The following is a 19,741-nucleotide window of genomic DNA, read 5'->3' as shown; positions in this document are numbered from 1 at the left end:
GAGTCAGGAATATGAATATACACCGAACAAAAATATAAACATGTTCACATCCCTGTTAGTGACCATTTCTCCGCTGCAAAGATAAACCGTCCACCTGACAGGTGTGGGATATCAAGAAACTGATTAAATCGCATGATCATTAGACATGGGCACCTTGTGCTGGGACAATAAATGGCCACTTTAAAATGTGCAGTTTTATCACACAACACAATGCCACAGAAGTTTTGAGGTAGCATGCAATTTGCATTTTTACTGCAGGAATGTCCACCAGAGCTGTTGCCAGAGAATTTAATGAAATATTTCTCTACCATAAGCTTCCTCCAACGTTGTTTTAGAGTATTTAGCAGTATGTCCATCCAGCCTCACAACCGCAGACCACGTGAAACCACGCCAGCCCAGGACTTCCACATCCGTCTTCTTCACCTGCGGGATCGTCTGAGGGGCGTGGGGATATTTATGTCTGTAATGAAGCCCTTTTGTGGTGAAAACCTTGTTCTGATTGGTGTGGCCTGGCTGCCAAGAGGGTGGGCCTATGCTCTCCAAGGCTCACCCATTGCTGCACCCATTCCCAGTCATGGGAAAACCATAGATTAGGGCCCAATTTAATTTTGACTGATTTCCTTATATGAACTGTAACTCAGTAAAAAATAAAATATTTTTGTTCAGTATGTACAGTGCATTCGGAAAGGACACAGACCCCTTCACTTTTTCTACATTTTGTAATGTTACAGACTTATTCTAAAATGGACTTTAAAGTATTCAGACCCTTTACTCAGTACTTTGTATAAGCACCTTTTACAGCAATTATAGCCTCGAGTCTTTTCGGGTGTGACGTTACAAGCTTGTCACACCTGTATTTGGGGAGTTTTTCCCCATTCTTCTCTGCAGATTCTCTCAAGCTCTGTCAAGTTAGATGGGGAGTGTTGTTACACATCTATTTTCAAGTCTCTCCAGAGATATTAGATTGGGTTCAAGTCCAGGCTCTGGCTGTGCCACTCAAGGACATTCAGAGACTTGTCCTGAAGTCACTCCTGCATTGTCTTGGCTGTGTGCTTAGGGTCATTGTCCCGTTGGAAGGTGAACGCTCACCCCAGTCTGTCCTGAGCGCTCTGGAGCGGGTTTTCATCAAGGATCTCTCTGTACTTTGCTCCGTTCATCTTTCCCTTGATCCTCACTAGTCTCCCAGTCCCTGCTGATGAAAAGCATCCCCTCAGCATGATGCTACCACCACCATGCTTCACCGTAGGGATGGTGCCAGGTTTCATCCAGATTTGACGCTTGGCATTCAGGTCAAAGAGTTCAATATTGGTTTCATCAGACCAGGAAATGTTGTTTCTCATGGTCATAGTCCTTTAGGTGCCTTTTGTCAAACTCCAATTGGCATGTCATGTGCCTTTTACAGAGAAGTGGCTTCCGTCTGGCCACACTACCATGCAGGCCTGATTGGTGGAGTGCTGCAGAGATGGTTGTCTTTCTGGAAGGTTCTCCCATCTCCACAGAGGAACACTGGAGCTCTGTCAGAGTGACCATTGGGTTCTTGGTCACCTCCCTGACCAAGGCCATTCTCCCATGATTTCTCAGTGCGGCGAGCGCTAGAAGAGTCTTGGTGGTTCCAAACTTCTTCCATTGAAGAACGATGGAGGTCACTGTGTTATTGGGCACCTTCAATGCTGCAGGAATGTTTTGGTACCCTTCCCCAGATCTGTGCCTCGACACAATCCTGTCTCGGAGCTCTACGGATAAAACCTTTGACCTCATGGCATGGTTTTTGCTCTGACATGCACTGTAAACTATGGAACCTTATATAGATGTGTGTGCCTTTCCAAGTCATGTTCAATCAATTGAATTTACCACAGGTTGACTCCAATCAAGTTGTAGAAACATCTCAAGGATGATCAATAGAAACAGGATGCACCTGACCTCAATTTTGAGTCTCATGGCAAAGGGTCTGAATACGTATGTAAATAATAGGGATGCACGATATGTCGGTAAGCATATCGGAATCGGCCGATATTAGCTAAAATATACCAACATCTGCATTGGCCTGATGTATAGTTTTACACCGATGTGCAAAACCGATGTCAAAGCTGACGTGCATACCTATATAACGTAGGTAGATGGCGTAATGATGCCACAAATAATCCAGCGCTACACGTGCAACACAGCAGTCCTAACCTAGCCCACAATGTCTGTGGTTTGGATCTATTTTGAAGTTTCAAAGGAGGATAAAAAATACTTGCGTACTCTACGAGAGGCTGTGAACAAGTGATTCGGTGGCATTCTCTCTGAGCCTATTTACTGTGTTGCCACCGTGCTCGATGCTTGGTACAAGGACCGCTACTTCGTTGCAGACAAGAAACAGGGTTTACGTGAAATGCTACATACACACCTGGACAAGATGGAAACGTACACAGTGATTGTGCGCACCGAGGAAGAGAGGCCACGGACAGACAGAGCTGAAACTTCACTGCTTGACATGTATGATTTAATCTTGGTCGAGAATGAAACAACTGAACGAATGAACAATGAAACAGCACAGCAAGTAAGTGAAATAAATAGGTTTTACTGGTAATGGGGACATACGTAAATGCCAACAAAATAACTTTTTGCTCATTGTGTGGTGTGTGTGTGTAACCTTTTATTTAACTAGGCAAGTCAGTTAAGAACAAGTTCTTATTTACAATGTCGGCCTACCCCGGCCAAACCTGGACGACGCTAGGCCAATTGTTCACTGCCCTATGGGACTCCCAATCATGGCTGGGTGTGATACAGCCTGGATTCAAACCGGGGACTGTAGTGACGCCTCTTGCACTGAGATGCAGTGCCTTAACACACACATGGACGTAGCAGTCTAACCAAACTGAACTGTACTAGAATGCTTAAACGGTGGCTAAAAATGTTTGTCGGTTATCGGTATCGATTTTTGGGCAAGGAAAATATCAGATATTGGTATCGGCCAGAAATGTCATGGCGCTGCATCCCTAGTAAATAAGGTATTTCTGTGAATAGTTTGTGGAAGTACCTTTGGCAGCCGTTACAGCTGTGAGTCTTAATGGGTAATACTCTAAGAGCTTTCCACACCTGGATTGTGCAACATTTGCCCATTATTCTTTTCAAAGTTCTTCAAGCTCTGTCAAGTTGGTTGTTGATAATTGCTAAAAAATGCTACTCAGTTATGATTGGGGCAAATACAACACATAACACTTTGTATTCAGGACAAAAATTGAATTGCTTTGCCACATTATTTGCAGTATTACTTTACTGCCCTGTTGCAAACTGATGCATCAATTGGAATATTTCCTTCTTTTCACTCTGTCAAAAGTGTTAGTATTTTGGAGTAACTACAATGTTGTTCATCCATCCTCAGTTTTCTCCTATCACAGCTGTTAAACTCTGACTGTTTGTCACCATTGGTCTCATGGTGAAATCCCTGAGCGGTCTCCTTCCTCTCCAGTAACTGAGTTAGGAAAGACACCTGTATCTTTGTTGTGACTGGGTGTATTGATACACCATCCAAAGTGTAATAACTTGGTCACTTCCCAGACCAAGGCCCTTCTCCCCCGTTTGGTCAGGCGGCCAGCTCTAGTAGGAGTCTTGGTGATTCCAAACTTCTATTTAAGATTGATGAAGGCCAATGTATTCCAATTCCTTCGACCTCAGGGCTTGGTTTTTGCTCTGACATGCACTGTGAACTGTGGGACTTTTATGAAGACAGATGTGTGCCTTCCCAAATCATGTCCAATTAATTGAATTTAGCACAGACTCCAAATTGTAGGAACATTTCAAGGATGATCAATGGATACAGGATGCACCTGAGCTCAGTTTGGAATCTCATAGCAAAGTGCCCGAATACTTATAAGCTTTGTCTGTTTATAAAATACAAATTTTTACAATTTCAAACAGAAAAAAAGAACTGTTTTTGCTATGGGGTATTGTGTGTAGATTGCTGAAAAAAAATGTTGATCCATTTTGGAAGAAGGCTGTAACGTAACAAAATGCGGAAAAATCCAGGAGTCTGAATTCTTTCCCAAGGCACTGTATATCCTGGGTATTTATCAAATCCTGCCCTGAGAGGCTGCATCCCGGTTTTACACAGCTCTTTCTTTCTCTGCCGTGCTTTCTCTCCCTCTATAGTTTGTTGTTACCTGCTCACACAGCCTAAGGACTGGTAATAATGTGACTGGTTTTGTAGGAAGTCATCCGCCCCACCTTGGCAAAGTGAAGGAAAACATTCTTTCTGCCCCAAAGTTACAGTAGCTCTCCCGCATACTGCAGAATATATTTGCAAATAAATCTTATTGGTGACAGTTTGATAACAAAGGGGACACACCATAGCGCTTTGCCCTGTGTAATTGTGTTTCCGTTGTGACACTGTAGCTGGAGGCTGGTCAGGCTGAAAAGCCTATAGATGTGACTGGATAGTGGAAGAGTTTACAACGCTGTGAAAGGGTCCTGCTAGCTATACTAGCTCATTTCCACAATGATCGCTTATGAACTGCTTTTTATATCTTTATTTGTCTGTATATGTACTTGTCTTTGTTTTGATTGTTGTTTTATGTATGCACAGAGCAGCAACCTGCGTGTCCCCCTGCGTGTCCCCACACTTTAGGTTGTTACTGTTGTATAGTCTTATAGGGTATCATCCCTATGTTTTGGATTTCGTACCTCTAGTTGATTTCCGTGCTGAAGCTCCGAGGTCCTCTGCCATAGGCTATTAATTAAAAGATTAATGGTGTCATGAAATATAGGTTTAAAAGTTGGGTGATAAAACATTCACGTAATTCCTTTTTGCAAGTCCAATCAGTTTTCCACATTGATTCAATGTCATCACGTTACATTTTTTTGGTTGAAATCGTGTGGAATCAATGTTGACTCAACCAGTTTGTGCCCAGTGAGAAGGCTCCGTGTTTTCCAGTTTGGGCAGATTATGAACTGTCAGTGACATGTCGCAAAGACTTGCCAGGCACACTGAGTCAGTGTGTGTGTCTGTAACGTGTATGATGACTCGTGTTCAGTTGTGTGACTGCCTCTCCTAATTATGTGATCAAACAGTGATGCGACCACCAAGATTCCACCGAGATTGAACAAACCCTGTACCCCCTCTCATTCTTCTCGCTTCCCTCCTCTGCCCCTCTTTTCTCTCTCACCAGGGCTTCCTCAATGCAGTTTTTGAGAGACTGAAACAGTTCCTAGAATGCAGTAAGTATCCTGAAAATCTACATATTTATTAACTTTCTAATTATACAATGATCTAATGACACACACACACACACACACACACACACACACACACACACACACACACACACACACCACACACATAGGGGTAAGTCTCAGTGCTTCAGATGGTGTGTTAGAAATGTAATTACTGGTATCTGTCCCTATTATCACACACAATATGTCCTTATTGCAGAGGGTCAGCGGAGGTCGGGGTGTATTGGGCCCGTTGATATTTTGGGCTGTCCGACAGCGGAAGCTCGTAGGCGCTCTGAGCCAGGAGAAATATCAGTCTCCCTGCAAGATAAGGGCGGATAAAGAAGCATGTCCATTGAGTTGCACCATCCTCTATTTTCTCTCTCCTTTTCCTGTGCATGATCCTTCCGCTGAGGTCAGCTGTCTGGATATTCCATGTTATTACAGGTGTCACCGTCTGCTGAAGGATGTGTTTTTAGGTATGGGAACAGGTAGCCTCGTAATTACCCGACTGATTACCGCTACACTATCAGTCTGGAAGGGATTCCATTCAAGTTGTTTTGGCAGATAGGCTTTCCCCAAAACAAACTCGGAAAGCGATTGGATCACCTTCAATCAATCAGAAAACAAGCCGCAGCACTGCATTTCTTGGAAGTAGAACTTGCCGTCGTTCAAGAGAAAGGCATATCGAACACCAGGACAATAGGCTTTGGCAATATGAGCCAAAAGAAGCGTAATATATCGATGTCAACGAGAGACTAACAGCAATATAGTAGCCTAAATCAGCCAGGGTATATCTAATGAATTTGCGCCTAATGATTTTGCCAAACCGTAGCGATGGATATTATGCCACTGCATATAATTCAATACAGAGATTGTCTTGATACAGTAACCTCAGACTGTCATGTAAAGCTTTATATTTAGCTATCACCACCTAAGTATGACTTTACATGTGTTGTTGTCCTGCTGTCTCCTGCCTGTCGGTAACCAAACCACCGGCATAGTTCATCAGAGGAAGCTGATTGGTCTGACGCAATGGTGATAAAAAAAAGGCCAGGCTCAGGCCTTCGCAACCTTAACAGACTGATATTGAGGGATCAGCGGCTTTGCGAGGCTAGGGAACAGAACCGTTGCTTCCTGTTCTTGATGATGTCATCAGGAACGGTGATGAGGAAGTAAACCTCTCAGGACATTTTTTTTATTGGCCACAGCTTATTGTTTTTATAGATTCATTTTGATCGGCCGAGGGAGTTATTCCTGACACGGCACTGTCTTTATTAGTCTACTTTATTATATTAGAGAAACAAAGGCCCTGTTCTCCCAGGTGGCGGTTTCGTTCACTCTCCCAGAGTGTATTGCAGTTATAAAGTGAAGCCAGGGCCTCATGTCTTGTATGTACCATTCGTCACCACACATGACGTTCCCTCCCAGGAAATAAGTTATTTGAATTGAATACACTAGAGGAATTAAAATATCCATCCGTAGTGAAGTGCATTATGATATCACTGCCTTCATTCCCTTCTCCCTTCAACTCGAGCTCTGTTATGATTGTATTACACAGAAAAGATCAGTGGATACCTAACAATTTCCTCTCCGTCTTCTCCTCCCCTCCCTGGTTTATTGGCAGCCGGGCAGGGAGATGGACTCCGATGTCTGGCATTGGGGGGGGGGGGGGGGGTTGCCATCAGAGTAACATCTTCTTGGGTAGCCCCTTGTTGTAAGTGATGCTCTTAATGTTGGCAAGAGATGAACACTTGTCATATTTGTATTGTTGTTTTATAGTCTTGTCATATGGCTTGTTGTTTTTATACTGATGTCATAACATACTGTTGCTCATATTTGTTTTGGTTTTATTTCTTCCAGGTCGGCAGGTAGACCCAGACAGCCCATGTCGAGAGAAGCTTGAGAAGACTATCATACTGTACACTAAAGTGGTGAGTCAAACTGATCAGTCAACAACCATGTAGGCCTAGGTGTTGTTACAAATCTACACTAGTTAGTTTCTCAGTAGTCTTGGTTGCATACCAGGCACTGTTGACAGAGGCTGATATCCCAGCGCCAAGTGCTTCAACTTAATTTCTTACGTTCTCTCTTTTTCTACATTTCTTCTCTCTATATTTGTTATTTCCCCTTATAGATTTTTTTTCCTGCTTTTCCTACTCCTTTTCTGACGTTCTCTCCTTAGCCATCTTTTTTTCTACCTTACTCTCTTGTTTAATATTTTCTCCATCTTCTCTGAATCTCATGTTTTTCCTTAACCATTTTTCTCTCTCTCTCTCTCTCTCTCTCTAGTTATTAGATTTCCTGGAGGTCCACCCGTGTGCGTTCATCCCACTGATCCAGCGCTCTCTGGAATTTGCTGTCAGCTACGTGTTCACGGCGGCCGGTGAGGGCCTCGTCTTCGAGCGCTTCACCGTCCAGTGCATGAACCTCATCAAAACCATCGTCAAGAACGAGGCCTACAAACCCTGCAAGAACATCGAGGGTAGGTGGAGGGTGGGGGCTAGGGCAGTCATGGTGATGGAATTTTGGATGGCGGTTATTGGTTATCCAAAGGACGCAGTCGTCGTAATAAGTATTAATCTTTACTATTTTTATTTTTATGGCTGTTATTTTATCCATTTATGGCTGTTATTTTATTTTCATGACTGTCTTCATCCATAAGAGTTGGTGACACGGTTATATGTAATTGTGCCAGCCCTAGTGGGGAGAGGGAGGGAGGAAAGAGAAAATGGGAAGGAGAGAATAAAGGAGAGGAGCGAGAGCAAGATGAAAATTAGGGAGAGGAAATAGAATGGAAAGAGACAGCGGGAGAAATCAACATGGCGTAGCATCGTTAATACAGCCAACCACAAATAACTGCTCTTCCTTGGCAGGCAGGCAGATTGCAAGCATCATTAATGTACCATTATAATAATATAACGGGTTAGGAGGCGCCACAGTGGAGTTGTGTTTCTCTCTGAGCTGTCGAGACTTAGTTGTTGATGGTTGTGGTTAGTTTTGAATAGTGTGTGTGTGTGTCTGTGTGTAAGTTCTTACATGCTCTCTGGGTCGCCCCTCTCAGACAGTAAGCCGGAGAGTCTGGAGGCCCACAAGATCAAGACTGCATTCTTTACACACCCCACCCTCACAGAGATCGGACGGCGTCTCGTCTCCCACTACTTTCTGTTGACCAAGGAAGAGCTGGCCATGTGGGAGGAGGACCCCGAGGGCTTCGGTACGCTCACAAAGACATATGGCTGCTGATGTGTTTCCTTGTCGCTTTGAAAACTTTTCTCTTCGCAAGTTAACTCTGCTAATGTGTCCATCTGAATCTCCACAACATACTGGAGTACACACACACACACACACACACCCTCATCTCATTGTTGCTCTGTTTTTGTATTCGCAGCTGTTGAAGAAACAGGGGGTGACTCCTGGAAATACAGTCTACGGGTGAGTAAATGACACACACACACACACGCATATATGCCAGTGCACAGAGACGAGACCGACTGACTTGCTCAGCGCAGGCAAGCCGTTGAAGCAGCCATGCTCCCCCTGTCACTGCTCTCACTAACAGCTTTGCTGATTTGATTTCAACAATGTATTCAGTCACACTGAAGCTGATTTATTTCCCCTCCATTTCATCATATCCCTCTTCTCCTGTATTGTTTGGGAGTCCTTGACTGGAGTGCAACAAGATACCACAGCACAGCCACATATAACCAGGAACCAGAATAATCCTATAGATTTGTGAGACAGCAGGTGTGATAGGATAAGGATGTAGAGATGAGATAGTGTTTCTACCCGTGGCCAGTGATGTATGGTCTTAGTAAAATAACAACCACACACACCATTACAAGCACGCAAGGGCAACAATATTCTCCTTACCAGAGGGAAGAATGAGAATAGTCTTTAGCTGAACTGTCATACAAGAAAAGGAAAACAAGTATTTCAGGTGTCTTAAGCAAAATAATCTGTGCGGTCCCCTAAAACACAGTATTAAAGTGTCTTATTGCAGTGCTGGTCAGTCAAACTATCAATTAGACTTATACTAGCTGAGCAATTAACCAACGTTTCTGTTATTTTTCGTTGTTTTTTTAAAGCAACTTATTGACCGACGTACTGTAGGTTCAATTGTTTAATTCCATTTATTTTTCAATGAACTGCACACATTGAGCAGTTCTCTACAGATAAATCCGGTCAATCCCGAACTATGCGATGTTGTAGGGTAGTTTCCAACAGGCCAATATTCTACATGGTTTAGCACACACAACGTGGTAATTAAGTACAGTGACCGTAATCCATTACGCATGCAATTGTCCGGTCTGTGTGTTTGTTTTATGCCTGCTACATTATGTTAGTGTGGGGTAGACACGGAGAGCGAGAGACAGAAGAATGCAAGATCGAGAGGGAACGAGAACAGTTGCTTCGAGGTATCTCTTGCTTTAACAGGGTTTCTGAAAATGTGGCACCGGAAATTTGACCATCAGCATCTAAATTTACCGGACATTTGAGAGAAATGCGTTTGGTGCGTAACATGAAATCCCATTTAGATTATGGTAATGCATCTTAATAAGATATGCAAGTCAAGGATGCAATGATGTGCGGTCCTCCTTACCGAATTCTGGTGTGCACTTATTAGAATATCTGTCCACATTTACTTTTCCTCAGCCAACAAGTGACGAACAGCAACATTACTACACTATGTTAATATACTATCCCCCATAGTAGAAAAGTTGACTTATTCTATTGGTCAGCTTGTCGATTTAATAAATGGCCAACTCCACACACTCTGGGACAGTTGTGGGATGACGGATCCCAAATTCATACAACCAGTAGGCCTTAGGCTCAGAACGTTTAGCTTAAAATGATGATAAACGATTACTTCTTCACAGTTTAAGTGCAACAATGCACACAAGGCAGTAGGCTACGCACGGATGTTCGTTCCATAATGCAATTAGCGGGAAAACACTGTTGTCAAAAGGGCACCATACATGCTCGCTGTTTCATGTCACAGAGGTGAAAATATCCATTAGACATTTAGAAAGAGGGGAGCTCTAATATGCAACAACTAGCACGGGTTGCTAATATGACTAGGATTTTGCCTTTGGCTGCTGGACAATGAAAGAAAGTTGCTATAAAATAATTGCCTTCACGGATACGGTCAGATTTTTGCTAGGCTACTTTGAAGTGAGGTTACGACGTGCCTCTTAATATGTATTAAAATGTTCCGGTTTCAAACAATTATATGTTTTCAAAAATGCATACTGCCTCCAGCACATTGCAAAGTGGTGTTTGACGCGCTGATGTAGCCTACCTTCTGTTGCTTATGTATGCATATGCTGTTTGAGAAGCTTCAGCAGCAGCTCTCACACTGTCTGACAGATTTTCCGCTCAAAAGCTCTATCTGTATGCTGTACTCGTGTGATAAATAAGATACATAACAAATATACTACACAAGCACCAATTTAATTCCACAAAATTATGCAAATGAACCTAGACTGATAAGCATGACCATTCACAAGTATTTCCATCAACTGGTATTTCCATCAATTAATAGGCTAAAAAGCATTATTTTGCAGTGGGATTTTTTCTTCTCCCAAACAATGTTGCGATGCCAATTTTATTTATCGGCTTTTCAATTTTTCCAGCGGCCAAAAACCTGCTATTACCGGCTAATGGAGACCCTGACCTGAAAATACATGATCTAAGTGAGTGATGGATGGTATTCAGCATTCATAAAATAACTACTAAAATAGTTATTTGGTCAGACAGCATATATTAGAAGCATTAGAAGCCTCCTCCCTAAATTTGTTTTATTCACTGCTTTAGCACACTCTGCCAACCCGGATGTTCTAGCTGTGTTTGAATCCTGGCTTAGGAAGACCACCAGAAATTCTGAAATCTCCATCCCTAACTCCATCCTTAACTACAACAGCCTAACTACTTTGCACTCTACTGCAAAGATAGCCTGCAGAGTTCTGTCCTACTATCCAGGTCTGTACCCAAACAATTTGAACTTCTACTTTTAAAAATCCACCTCTCTAAAAACAAGTCTCTCACTGTTGCTGCATGCTATAGACCACCCTCTGCCCCCAGCTGTGCTCTGGACACCATATGTGAACTGATTGCCCCCCCCATCTATCTTCAGAGCTCGTGCTGCTAGGTGACCTAAACTGGAACATGCTTAACACCCCAACCATCCTACAATCTAAGCTTGATGCCCTCAATCTCACACAAATGATCAATGAATTTACCAGTTACCACACCAAAGCCGTAAACACAGGCACCCTCATAGATATCATCCTAACCAACTTGCCCTCTAAATACACCTCTGCTGTTTTCAACTAAAATCTCAGCAATCACTGCCTCATTGCCTGCATCCATAATAGGTCAGCAGTCAAACGACCTCCACTCATCACTGTCAAACGCTCCCTGAAACACTTCAGCGAGCAGACCTTTCTAATCGACCTGGACGGGGTATCCTGGAAGGATATTGATCTCATCCCGTCAGTAGAGAATGCCTGGTTATTTTTTTTTAAATGCCTTCCTCACCATCTTAAATAAGCATGCCCCATTCAAGAAATTTCGAACCAGGAACAGATATAGCCCTTGGTTCTCTCCAGACCTGACTGCCCTTAACCAACACAAAAACATCCTATGGCGTTCTGCATTAGCATCGAACAGCCCAGGTGATATGCAACTTTTCAGGGAAGCTAGAAACCAGTATACACAGGCAGTTAGAAAAGCCAAGACTGTAAAGTCCATGGAGAATAAGAACACCTCCTCCCAGCTGCCCACTGCACTGAGGATAGGAAACACTGTCACCGCCGATAAATCCACTATAATTGAGAATTTCAAGAAGCATTTTTCTACGACTGGCCATGCTTTCCACCTGGCTACCCCTACCCCGGTCAATAGCACTGCATCCCCCACAGCAACTCGCCCAAGCCTTCCCCATTTCTCATCTCCCAAATCCAGTCAGGTGATGTTCTGAAAGAGCTGCAAAATCTGGACCCCTACAAATCAGCCGGCCTAGACAATTTCTTAAAAGTATCTGCCCGAAATTGTTGCCACCCCTATTACTAGCCTGTTCAACCTCTCTTTCATGTCGTCTGAGATTCCCAAATATTGGAAAGCAGCTGCGGTCATCCCCCTCTTCAAAGGGGGTGACACTCTAGACCCAAACTGCTACAGACCTATATCTATCCTACCCTGCCTTTCTAAGGTCTTCAAAAGCCAAGTCAATAAAGCGATTACCGACCATTTCGAATCCTACCATACCTTCTCCGCTATGCAATCTGGTTTCAGAGCTGGTCATGAGTGCACCTCAGCCACGCTCAAGGTCTTAAACGATGTCTTAATCGCCATCGATAAGAGACAATACTGTGCAGCTGTATTCATTGACCTGGCCAAGGCTTTCGATTCTGTCAATCACCACGTCCTCATCGGCAGACTCGATAGCCTTGTTTTCTCAAATGATCGCCTCGCCTGGTTCACCAACTACTTCTCTGATAGAGTTCAGTGTGTCAAATCGGAGGGCCTGTTGTCCGGGCCTCTGGCAGTCTATGGGGGTGCCACAGGGTTCAATTCTTGGACCGACTCTCTTCTCTGTCTCCATCAATAATGTCACTCTTGCTGCTGTTGAGTCTCTGATCCACCTCTACGCAGACGACACCATTCTGTAAAGCTCTGGCCCTTCTTTGGACACTGTGTTAACAACCGTCCAGACGAGCTTCAATGCCATACAATTCTCCTTCCGTGGCCTCCAATTGCTCTTAAATACAAGTAAAACTAAATGCATCATCTTCAACCGATCGCTGCCTGCACCTGCCCGCCCTCCAACATCACTACTCTGGACGGTTCTGACTTAGAATATGTGAACTACAAATACCTAGGTGTCTGGTTAGACTGTAAACTCTCCTTCCAGACTCACAGCAAACATCTCCAATCCAAAGTTAAATCTAGAATTGGCTTCCTATTTCGCAACAAAGCATCCTTCACTCATGCTGCCAAACATACCCTTTTAAAACTGCCCATCCTACCGTCCTCGACTTCGGCGATGTCATTTACAAAATAGCCTCCAATACCCTACTCAATAAATTGGATGCAGTCTATCACAGTGCCATCCGTTTTGTCACTGAAGCCCCATATACTACCCACCACTGCGACCTGTACGCTCTCGTTGGCTGGCCCTCGCTTCATACTCGTCGCCAAACCCACTGGCTCCAGGTCATCTACAAGACCCTGCTAGGTAAAGTCCCCCCTTATCTCGGCTCGCTGGTCACCATAGCAGCACCCACCTGTAGCACGCGCTCCAGCAGGTATATCTCTCTGGTCACCCCCAAAACCAATTCTTCCTTTGGCCGCCTCTCCTTCTAGTTCTCTGCTGCCAATGACTGGAACGAACTACAAAAATCTCTGAAACTGGAAACACTTATCTCCCTCACTAGCTTTAAGCACCAGCTGTCAGAGCAGCTCACAGATTACTGCACCTGTACATAGCCCATCTATAATTTAGCACAAACTACTACCTCTCCCCCTACTGTTTTCATTTATTTATTTTGCTCTTTTGCACCCCATTATTTCTACCTCTACTTTGCACATTCTTCCACTGCAAATCTACCATTCCAGTGTTTTAATTGCCAATTTGTATTTACTTTTCCACCATGGCCTTTTTTTGTTGCCTTTACCTCCCTTATCTCACCTCATTTGCTCACATTGTATATATACTTATTTTTCTACTGTATTATTGACTGTATGTTTGTTTTACTCCATGTGTAACTCTGTGTTGTTTTATGTGTCGAACTGCTTTGCTTTATCTTGGCCAGGTCGCAATTGTAAATGAGAACTTGTTCTCAACTTGCCTACCTTGTATAATAAAGGAAATAATACAAATATTTTGTCATCTCTATTGAGATGATGACTTAGAATTTCAATAATAGTCATCAAATGAAACTAATGTAATTTACACATGGAAGTATTTGATGAAAGTAATGTGAATAAATGATGGTTAATAAGTGCGAAGCAGCAATGGGCATCACTACCATCATAGGACTTATATTAATTGTTTTATTCTGTGTTACAGCATTCAACCCACATATTAATTGCACTGTTTGTTTTTTTAATGATCAAAACTATACATTTTTTTTACTGAACCCATCTCAACAAGCACTAATCACTCAGCACTACTCTCACCCAAAAACAGACCATGTTTAGGAAAAGGAAAGGTCTGCCCTCATAGTATTGAGCTGATACAAGGAAATGTATTTGATATACTATTTATATTGCCTATAGTTAGGACCAGTAGGTACCATGGCACAGGGGGGGATATTTTAGTGACGTCTCTGATGTCTGACTGTCTGATTCTCAATGAATTGGGGTAAGCTTTGTTTTAGTTTTGGCTGCTGCCTGTATCATCTCCTTACTGCTATCAGACTCCTCCCTCCCTCTCTACCTTGCTTCTTCTTCTCCATCTCTTTTTCTCTAATATTCCCTCTCTGTTAAGCCCAGCTTTTCTTACTTCCGTGGCGCTCTGGTTCAGGATCCACACTTCTTTTGAAGTACACCAGTGTAGTCGACCGCTGATGAGGCAACAGTGGATGATGTAATTGGTGCCGACTCCTTTTACATTCATTTGTCTCGCTCAGGATATCCGCACTCTCCGGTTTGCGCCCAATCACAGCTGTCCCAAATCTTCCCAAACCACCCCTCCCCCATCAATCCTGCTTGACTTTCAACTACACAGACACTGATGACTAGGTCCAAGTGTTTTTTTCCCTAGTTAGATCATGTGGTCATTGCAAACTCAGGGCCTTGCATATAAATAAACAAATCTTGACATACATGCCCCAGTCCCCGCTACAGCATGCTGTGTGCCTGCTGGGAGGAAAATAGATCTGCCTTCCCCAGTACAGTGGGTGATGTGTCCTTGATGTCGCCTTCTCTCTTCCCTCTCCACCGTGGTCCTCTAATGAGCTGTTTGTCAGTATGGCTTTATTATCATTGGTCTGTCATGGGCAGCAAGACTTAACACCTAGTTATTGATTTCCACTGGTGTTGATCATGTCAGGGTTGTTTCCCCCTGTGGGAGTAGAACATGTTTGATGGGTGTGTTGTGTTTGTGGCGTGATCTGATAACGCTTGACAGGTGTTGTATAGGTGATGACTATCCTTTAACCCTGTCAGTGACACCTGGCTGTTGCTGTCAGTGAAGGGTCTCATGCGATGCATTCCACGTGGCTCCCCTGCTCATTGATTTAGTGCCAGTAGAACTGATGGAGCGGGACTGGATCTGATGGAGAGGGAGTGTGTGTTCGTGTTGTTGTTTTCTTATCCCCCCCCCCTCTCTTTCACCAGCCTTGTACAGAAGTGTTGTTCTTGGACATATTCCACAACTACAGTCAGACTCTGACACCAGTGCTGCTGGAGATGGTGCTGAATCTACAAGGTAAGTCTGTCATTGTATTGTCCTCTTAAGACAATCATTTCTGATCTCATTGTGACATCCTGTTTAAATAAAGGTATTATATATTAACATGTTTCACAAAACGCAGCCTGATTCCATTCTAACCTGGCCTTGTCCAACCACAGCCTTGGTTGTAGAGGTGTCCACTTAAATGGCTCAGAACATGTGCTGTACAACACAACCATTCAAGAGTCTTTAGGAACACATTCTTTAGATTACAATATGAGATTCGCCCTGTGACACAGACCTGTGATAAGTTATTAGTTTCCAGAGTGAGTTGTCAGTGCACACAAACACAGGACAATTACAGGGTGTCTTTAGGCCAGTGTACTCCTCTGACAGAGTTATATTATAGAGGACTGTCAGAGTGAGGAGAAATTGGATAACACTAGATTGGAAAATTCCGTTTTAGCTGAGAGCCAAATATTGATTGTGGGAAGCCACTCAGGCTCCAGCAACAGGGGTGTAAGTGAGAGGGACAGAGGATTCCATAATTTTCCATGTTCAGCTTATTATAGTTTGTGTGTAGGTTTAACTTGGTGTTATGTGTGTGATTGCAGGACCAAGCAATGTGGAGGATCCTGTTCAGCTTCTGATGAAGGATGCAGGTGGGTAATCATGAGTTATTGTGGTCTCACTGCAGTAAGGTCAGAGGTCACGGCTCTCTGCAAGGTCGGAGGTACCTCTGTTCCTTAAGTCTAAAGCTCAGACATCCAGATGAGAAATGGCTGCAGTAGTCTTCCAGGAAATGTACTGTAGCTATCCTAGGAAGAGCCTTAGGATTATTCCCTTATCCAGGGGCTGTAAAAAGGCTGTATACAATCAGCTGCCGCCTTTTTGCAGTGACTTTCGTCTGACGCTTTCAAGTGCCTGGCAGCTCTGACATCACGGACGTTCTCATATACCGTAAATCTCACTGGATCCTTAGTAGATCTCATTCAGGGTTTGAAAGTAACATAAAAGAGGAACATCTCCTGGGGATATTTTTTCTGCACTGGGACTTAACTCTAAGTCTAGAGGGGGTTTTGGACCACAGAATATCTAGATGAGTCATACCGGTATACAGTAGGACACACTGATGTTCCTGTTATCCACCTCCAGTGATTTACTCCCTAGAGAGACTAAAAACCCCTATCGCTCTCCTCTCTCAATCTTTCATTTCGCCATCCCTCCTTATTTTTTACGCTGCACCCCCTCCCTCTCTCTCTCTCTCTCTCTCTCTCTCTCTCTCTCTCTCTCTCTCTCTTCCTCTCTCTCTCTCTTCCTCTCTCTTCCTCGCCCCATCCCTCTCTAGTTTGATCACTCCTTATACAGACTATAACTCCCTCTCTGGGTCTCATTTCGTAGAAAGACTGTCCTTGTCCTGATGTTGCTTCCAATAGGTGTCCTCCTCCTTCTGTGGTTGTTAGCACACCGCAGGTTCTCCCAGCCCTGTTAATGACATCGTTTGTCCAACACACCACCAGTGTGTTGTCATCAGCTGTCCACATGGTTTATAGTTGACTATTTCTCACGCTATAAAATCCACGTCTAGTGTCAGTGGGCTCTTCAGTGTAGTTACTCAAATGGGCTTTATGGATAGTCATACAAAACCGCTGCATCATAGTTTCTGTTTTGTTCCTTATGCCTCACGTTTTCTTCAATATAAAATGACAAAACCACAAATTTACCGCTCAGACTATTAGATATTCGATGGCAAGGAAATAGAAATAGATGGCGTCTTTCAGTCGTAACAGTATTTCATTGTTGAAAAATGTTTAATTTGTGTGTCCCTGTTTGCCCACAGTGTACAATGCAGTGGGGCTGGCGGCATACGAGCTGTTTGACAACATTGACTTTGACCAGTGGTTCAACAATCAGCTGCTGGGCGAGCTACAAGTGAGCCACCACAGGTATGTCATAAGTGTCATAATGGTGCATTATTAACAGTGAGGGATTGCATTTGTATAGGTGTAATGCTTTTCCAAGAACTTGGAAGTGCTTTCAGTGGGGCGTGACAACTCTCCTGTTACCCAATCCGTGAACTGGTTTCCTCTATTGCCACCCAATGACAGGAGTTACTGTTGACTCAATTGAGCTTCATTTATGTAACCTCCATCCACTCTTTCTCCATCAATCAATGCAAATCACTCCTTTAGCCAAAAAGGACTGTCACTTGGTTAGTAGTTGGTGTCACTGCAAACATCCAGACTCAGGCTGTGATGACTCGGCTAAAAGAAGTGTGAGGGAGAGACAGTGTTTGAAGGAGAGGAGGAGGAGGAGAGGGTAGAGGTGGAATGTGTGATCTCATGTAGTACAAAGGAACCCTCTCTACACTTGAGTGGTCAAACACACAAAGGAAGTGATGTCCCAACGACGATGTGACGTCACAGTTGCAGGTGTGGTGATGTCACAATGGGGCTTTGATGGGGGAGGGGTTCTTTCCACGGAATGACAATGGCTCAAGCCTCTCTCAACCTCTGAGACATCAAAGCACACAGACTTACTTTAGTTAAAGTAGCTCCATCTGGCCTTATCATGTATCTGTGGTGGGTGAGCTGCTGCTCTTCAAAGAGGGAGAGTATTTTTAGTCTCTTCAGAGAATAAAGTCAGGTTGATAGACAGTATGTGCTCTGATGCACTTTTCAACATCAGCTTTTTTTTGTTCAGTTTCTTTTTTTGCTTGTAGTGAATTGGTGTGAGAGTCTGGGAGATTGTAGAGATGGTAGATATTTGGAACCGTTTGAAAAGCTTAGCACAAATATTGCTGTGGATAGAACATGGATCATTTCCTGCATTGTCCTTGAATGGATTTTCTCCTGTCAGTCGCTGTGAGCTACTGCTGCTTCAGACATCACGTGGCTTTGACAGTTCTAAGGACGCACAACATGATTTGTTTTATTTTCAAGTTAATTTTCTCTCACATAGGATGCATTTTACATGTAAAAGGTATTTTAATATCATATAGTATTTAGCCTTGGTATTTTTCCCACTTCAAATAGCAATTAGCTATTTTGGAATTTCGAGTATAAATTAAGGATTATTATTTAAATAGTGGAATAATATCAAATGCCCATCCCAAACAGTTACCTGGGTACAGTGCCTTCAGAAAGTATTCATAACCTTCAAATGATTCCACATTTTGTTGTTACAGCCTGAATTCAAAATGGATTAACAAAAAAAAAATCTCACTCGTCTACAAACACTTCCCCATAATGACAGTGAAAACAGGTTTTTAGAAATGTATGTGAATTAAATACAGAAATGTCTCATTTACATAAGTATTCACACACACCCCTCTGAGAGCTTTGCACATCTGGATTGTACAGTATTTTCACAATTTCTGTGAAGTTGGTTGTTGATTATTGCTAGACAGCCATTTTCAAGTCTTGCCATAGATTTTAAAGCCAATTTAAGTCAACTTTTGAAAAAAAAATTAAAAAGTTTTTGTTTTGTGCCTTATTGCAAACAGGATGCATGTTTTGGAATATTTTTATTCTGTACAGGATTCCTTCTTTTCACTCTCATTTAGGTTAGTATTGTGGAGTCATTACAGTGTTGTTGACCCATCCTCAGTTTTCTCCTACCAGTCATTAAGCACATTTTTACTTCTTTAGGCCTGCCACCACACCCTTTTTTTGGTACATATACAGTTGAAGTCAGAAGTTTACATACACTTACGTTGAAGTCATTAAAACTTGTTTTTCAACCACTCCATAAATTTAGGCTAGGACATCTACTTTGTGCATGACACAAGTAATTTTCCCAACAATTTTACAGACAGATTATTTAAATTTACAGACAGATTAAGTTTACAGACAGATTATTTAATTTATAATTCACTGTATCACAATTCCAGTGGGTCAGAAGTTTACACACACTAAGTTGACTGTGCCTTTAAACAGCTTGGAAAATTCCAGAAAATGATGTCATGGCTTTAGAAGCTTCTGATTGACATCATTTGAGTCAATTGGAGGTGTACCTGTGGATGTATTTCAAGGCCTACCTTCAAATTCAGTGCCTCTTTGCAGTGCCTCTTACCCTGGGAAAATGAAAAGAAATCAGCCAAGACCCCAGAAAAAATAATTGTAGACCTCCACAAGTCTAGTTCATCCT

General features: G+C 43.0%; 1 protein-coding gene across 2 annotated transcripts in view; it reads left to right on the top strand.

The window, feature by feature from the left end:
* The window catches only part of ipo11 (importin 11), a 234,206-nt gene that overhangs the window by 60,718 nt on the left and 153,747 nt on the right, over positions 1 to 19,741 (top strand). Inside the window, exons 8-15 of one of the 2 annotated variants that reach the window (XM_021606535.2) lie at positions 5,151 to 5,199; positions 7,057 to 7,127; positions 7,486 to 7,678; positions 8,258 to 8,410; positions 8,585 to 8,628; positions 15,538 to 15,628; positions 16,207 to 16,254; positions 17,433 to 17,538. In XM_021606535.2, the coding sequence (XP_021462210.1) occupies positions 5,151 to 5,199; positions 7,057 to 7,127; positions 7,486 to 7,678; positions 8,258 to 8,410; positions 8,585 to 8,628; positions 15,538 to 15,628; positions 16,207 to 16,254; positions 17,433 to 17,538 (755 nt within the window). The remainder of the gene's footprint in view (positions 1 to 5,150; positions 5,200 to 7,056; positions 7,128 to 7,485; positions 7,679 to 8,257; positions 8,411 to 8,584; positions 8,629 to 15,537; positions 15,629 to 16,206; positions 16,255 to 17,432; positions 17,539 to 19,741) is intronic. The other variant, XM_036980135.1, reaches the window with a different exon arrangement.

This window comes from Oncorhynchus mykiss, chromosome 6 (assembly GCF_013265735.2).
Source record: "Oncorhynchus mykiss isolate Arlee chromosome 6, USDA_OmykA_1.1, whole genome shotgun sequence".
NCBI classification, from domain to species: domain Eukaryota; kingdom Metazoa; phylum Chordata; class Actinopteri; order Salmoniformes; family Salmonidae; genus Oncorhynchus; species Oncorhynchus mykiss.
The sequence above is the reverse complement of the archived record's forward strand: the minus strand, read 5'-3'. Positions and strand labels throughout refer to the sequence as shown.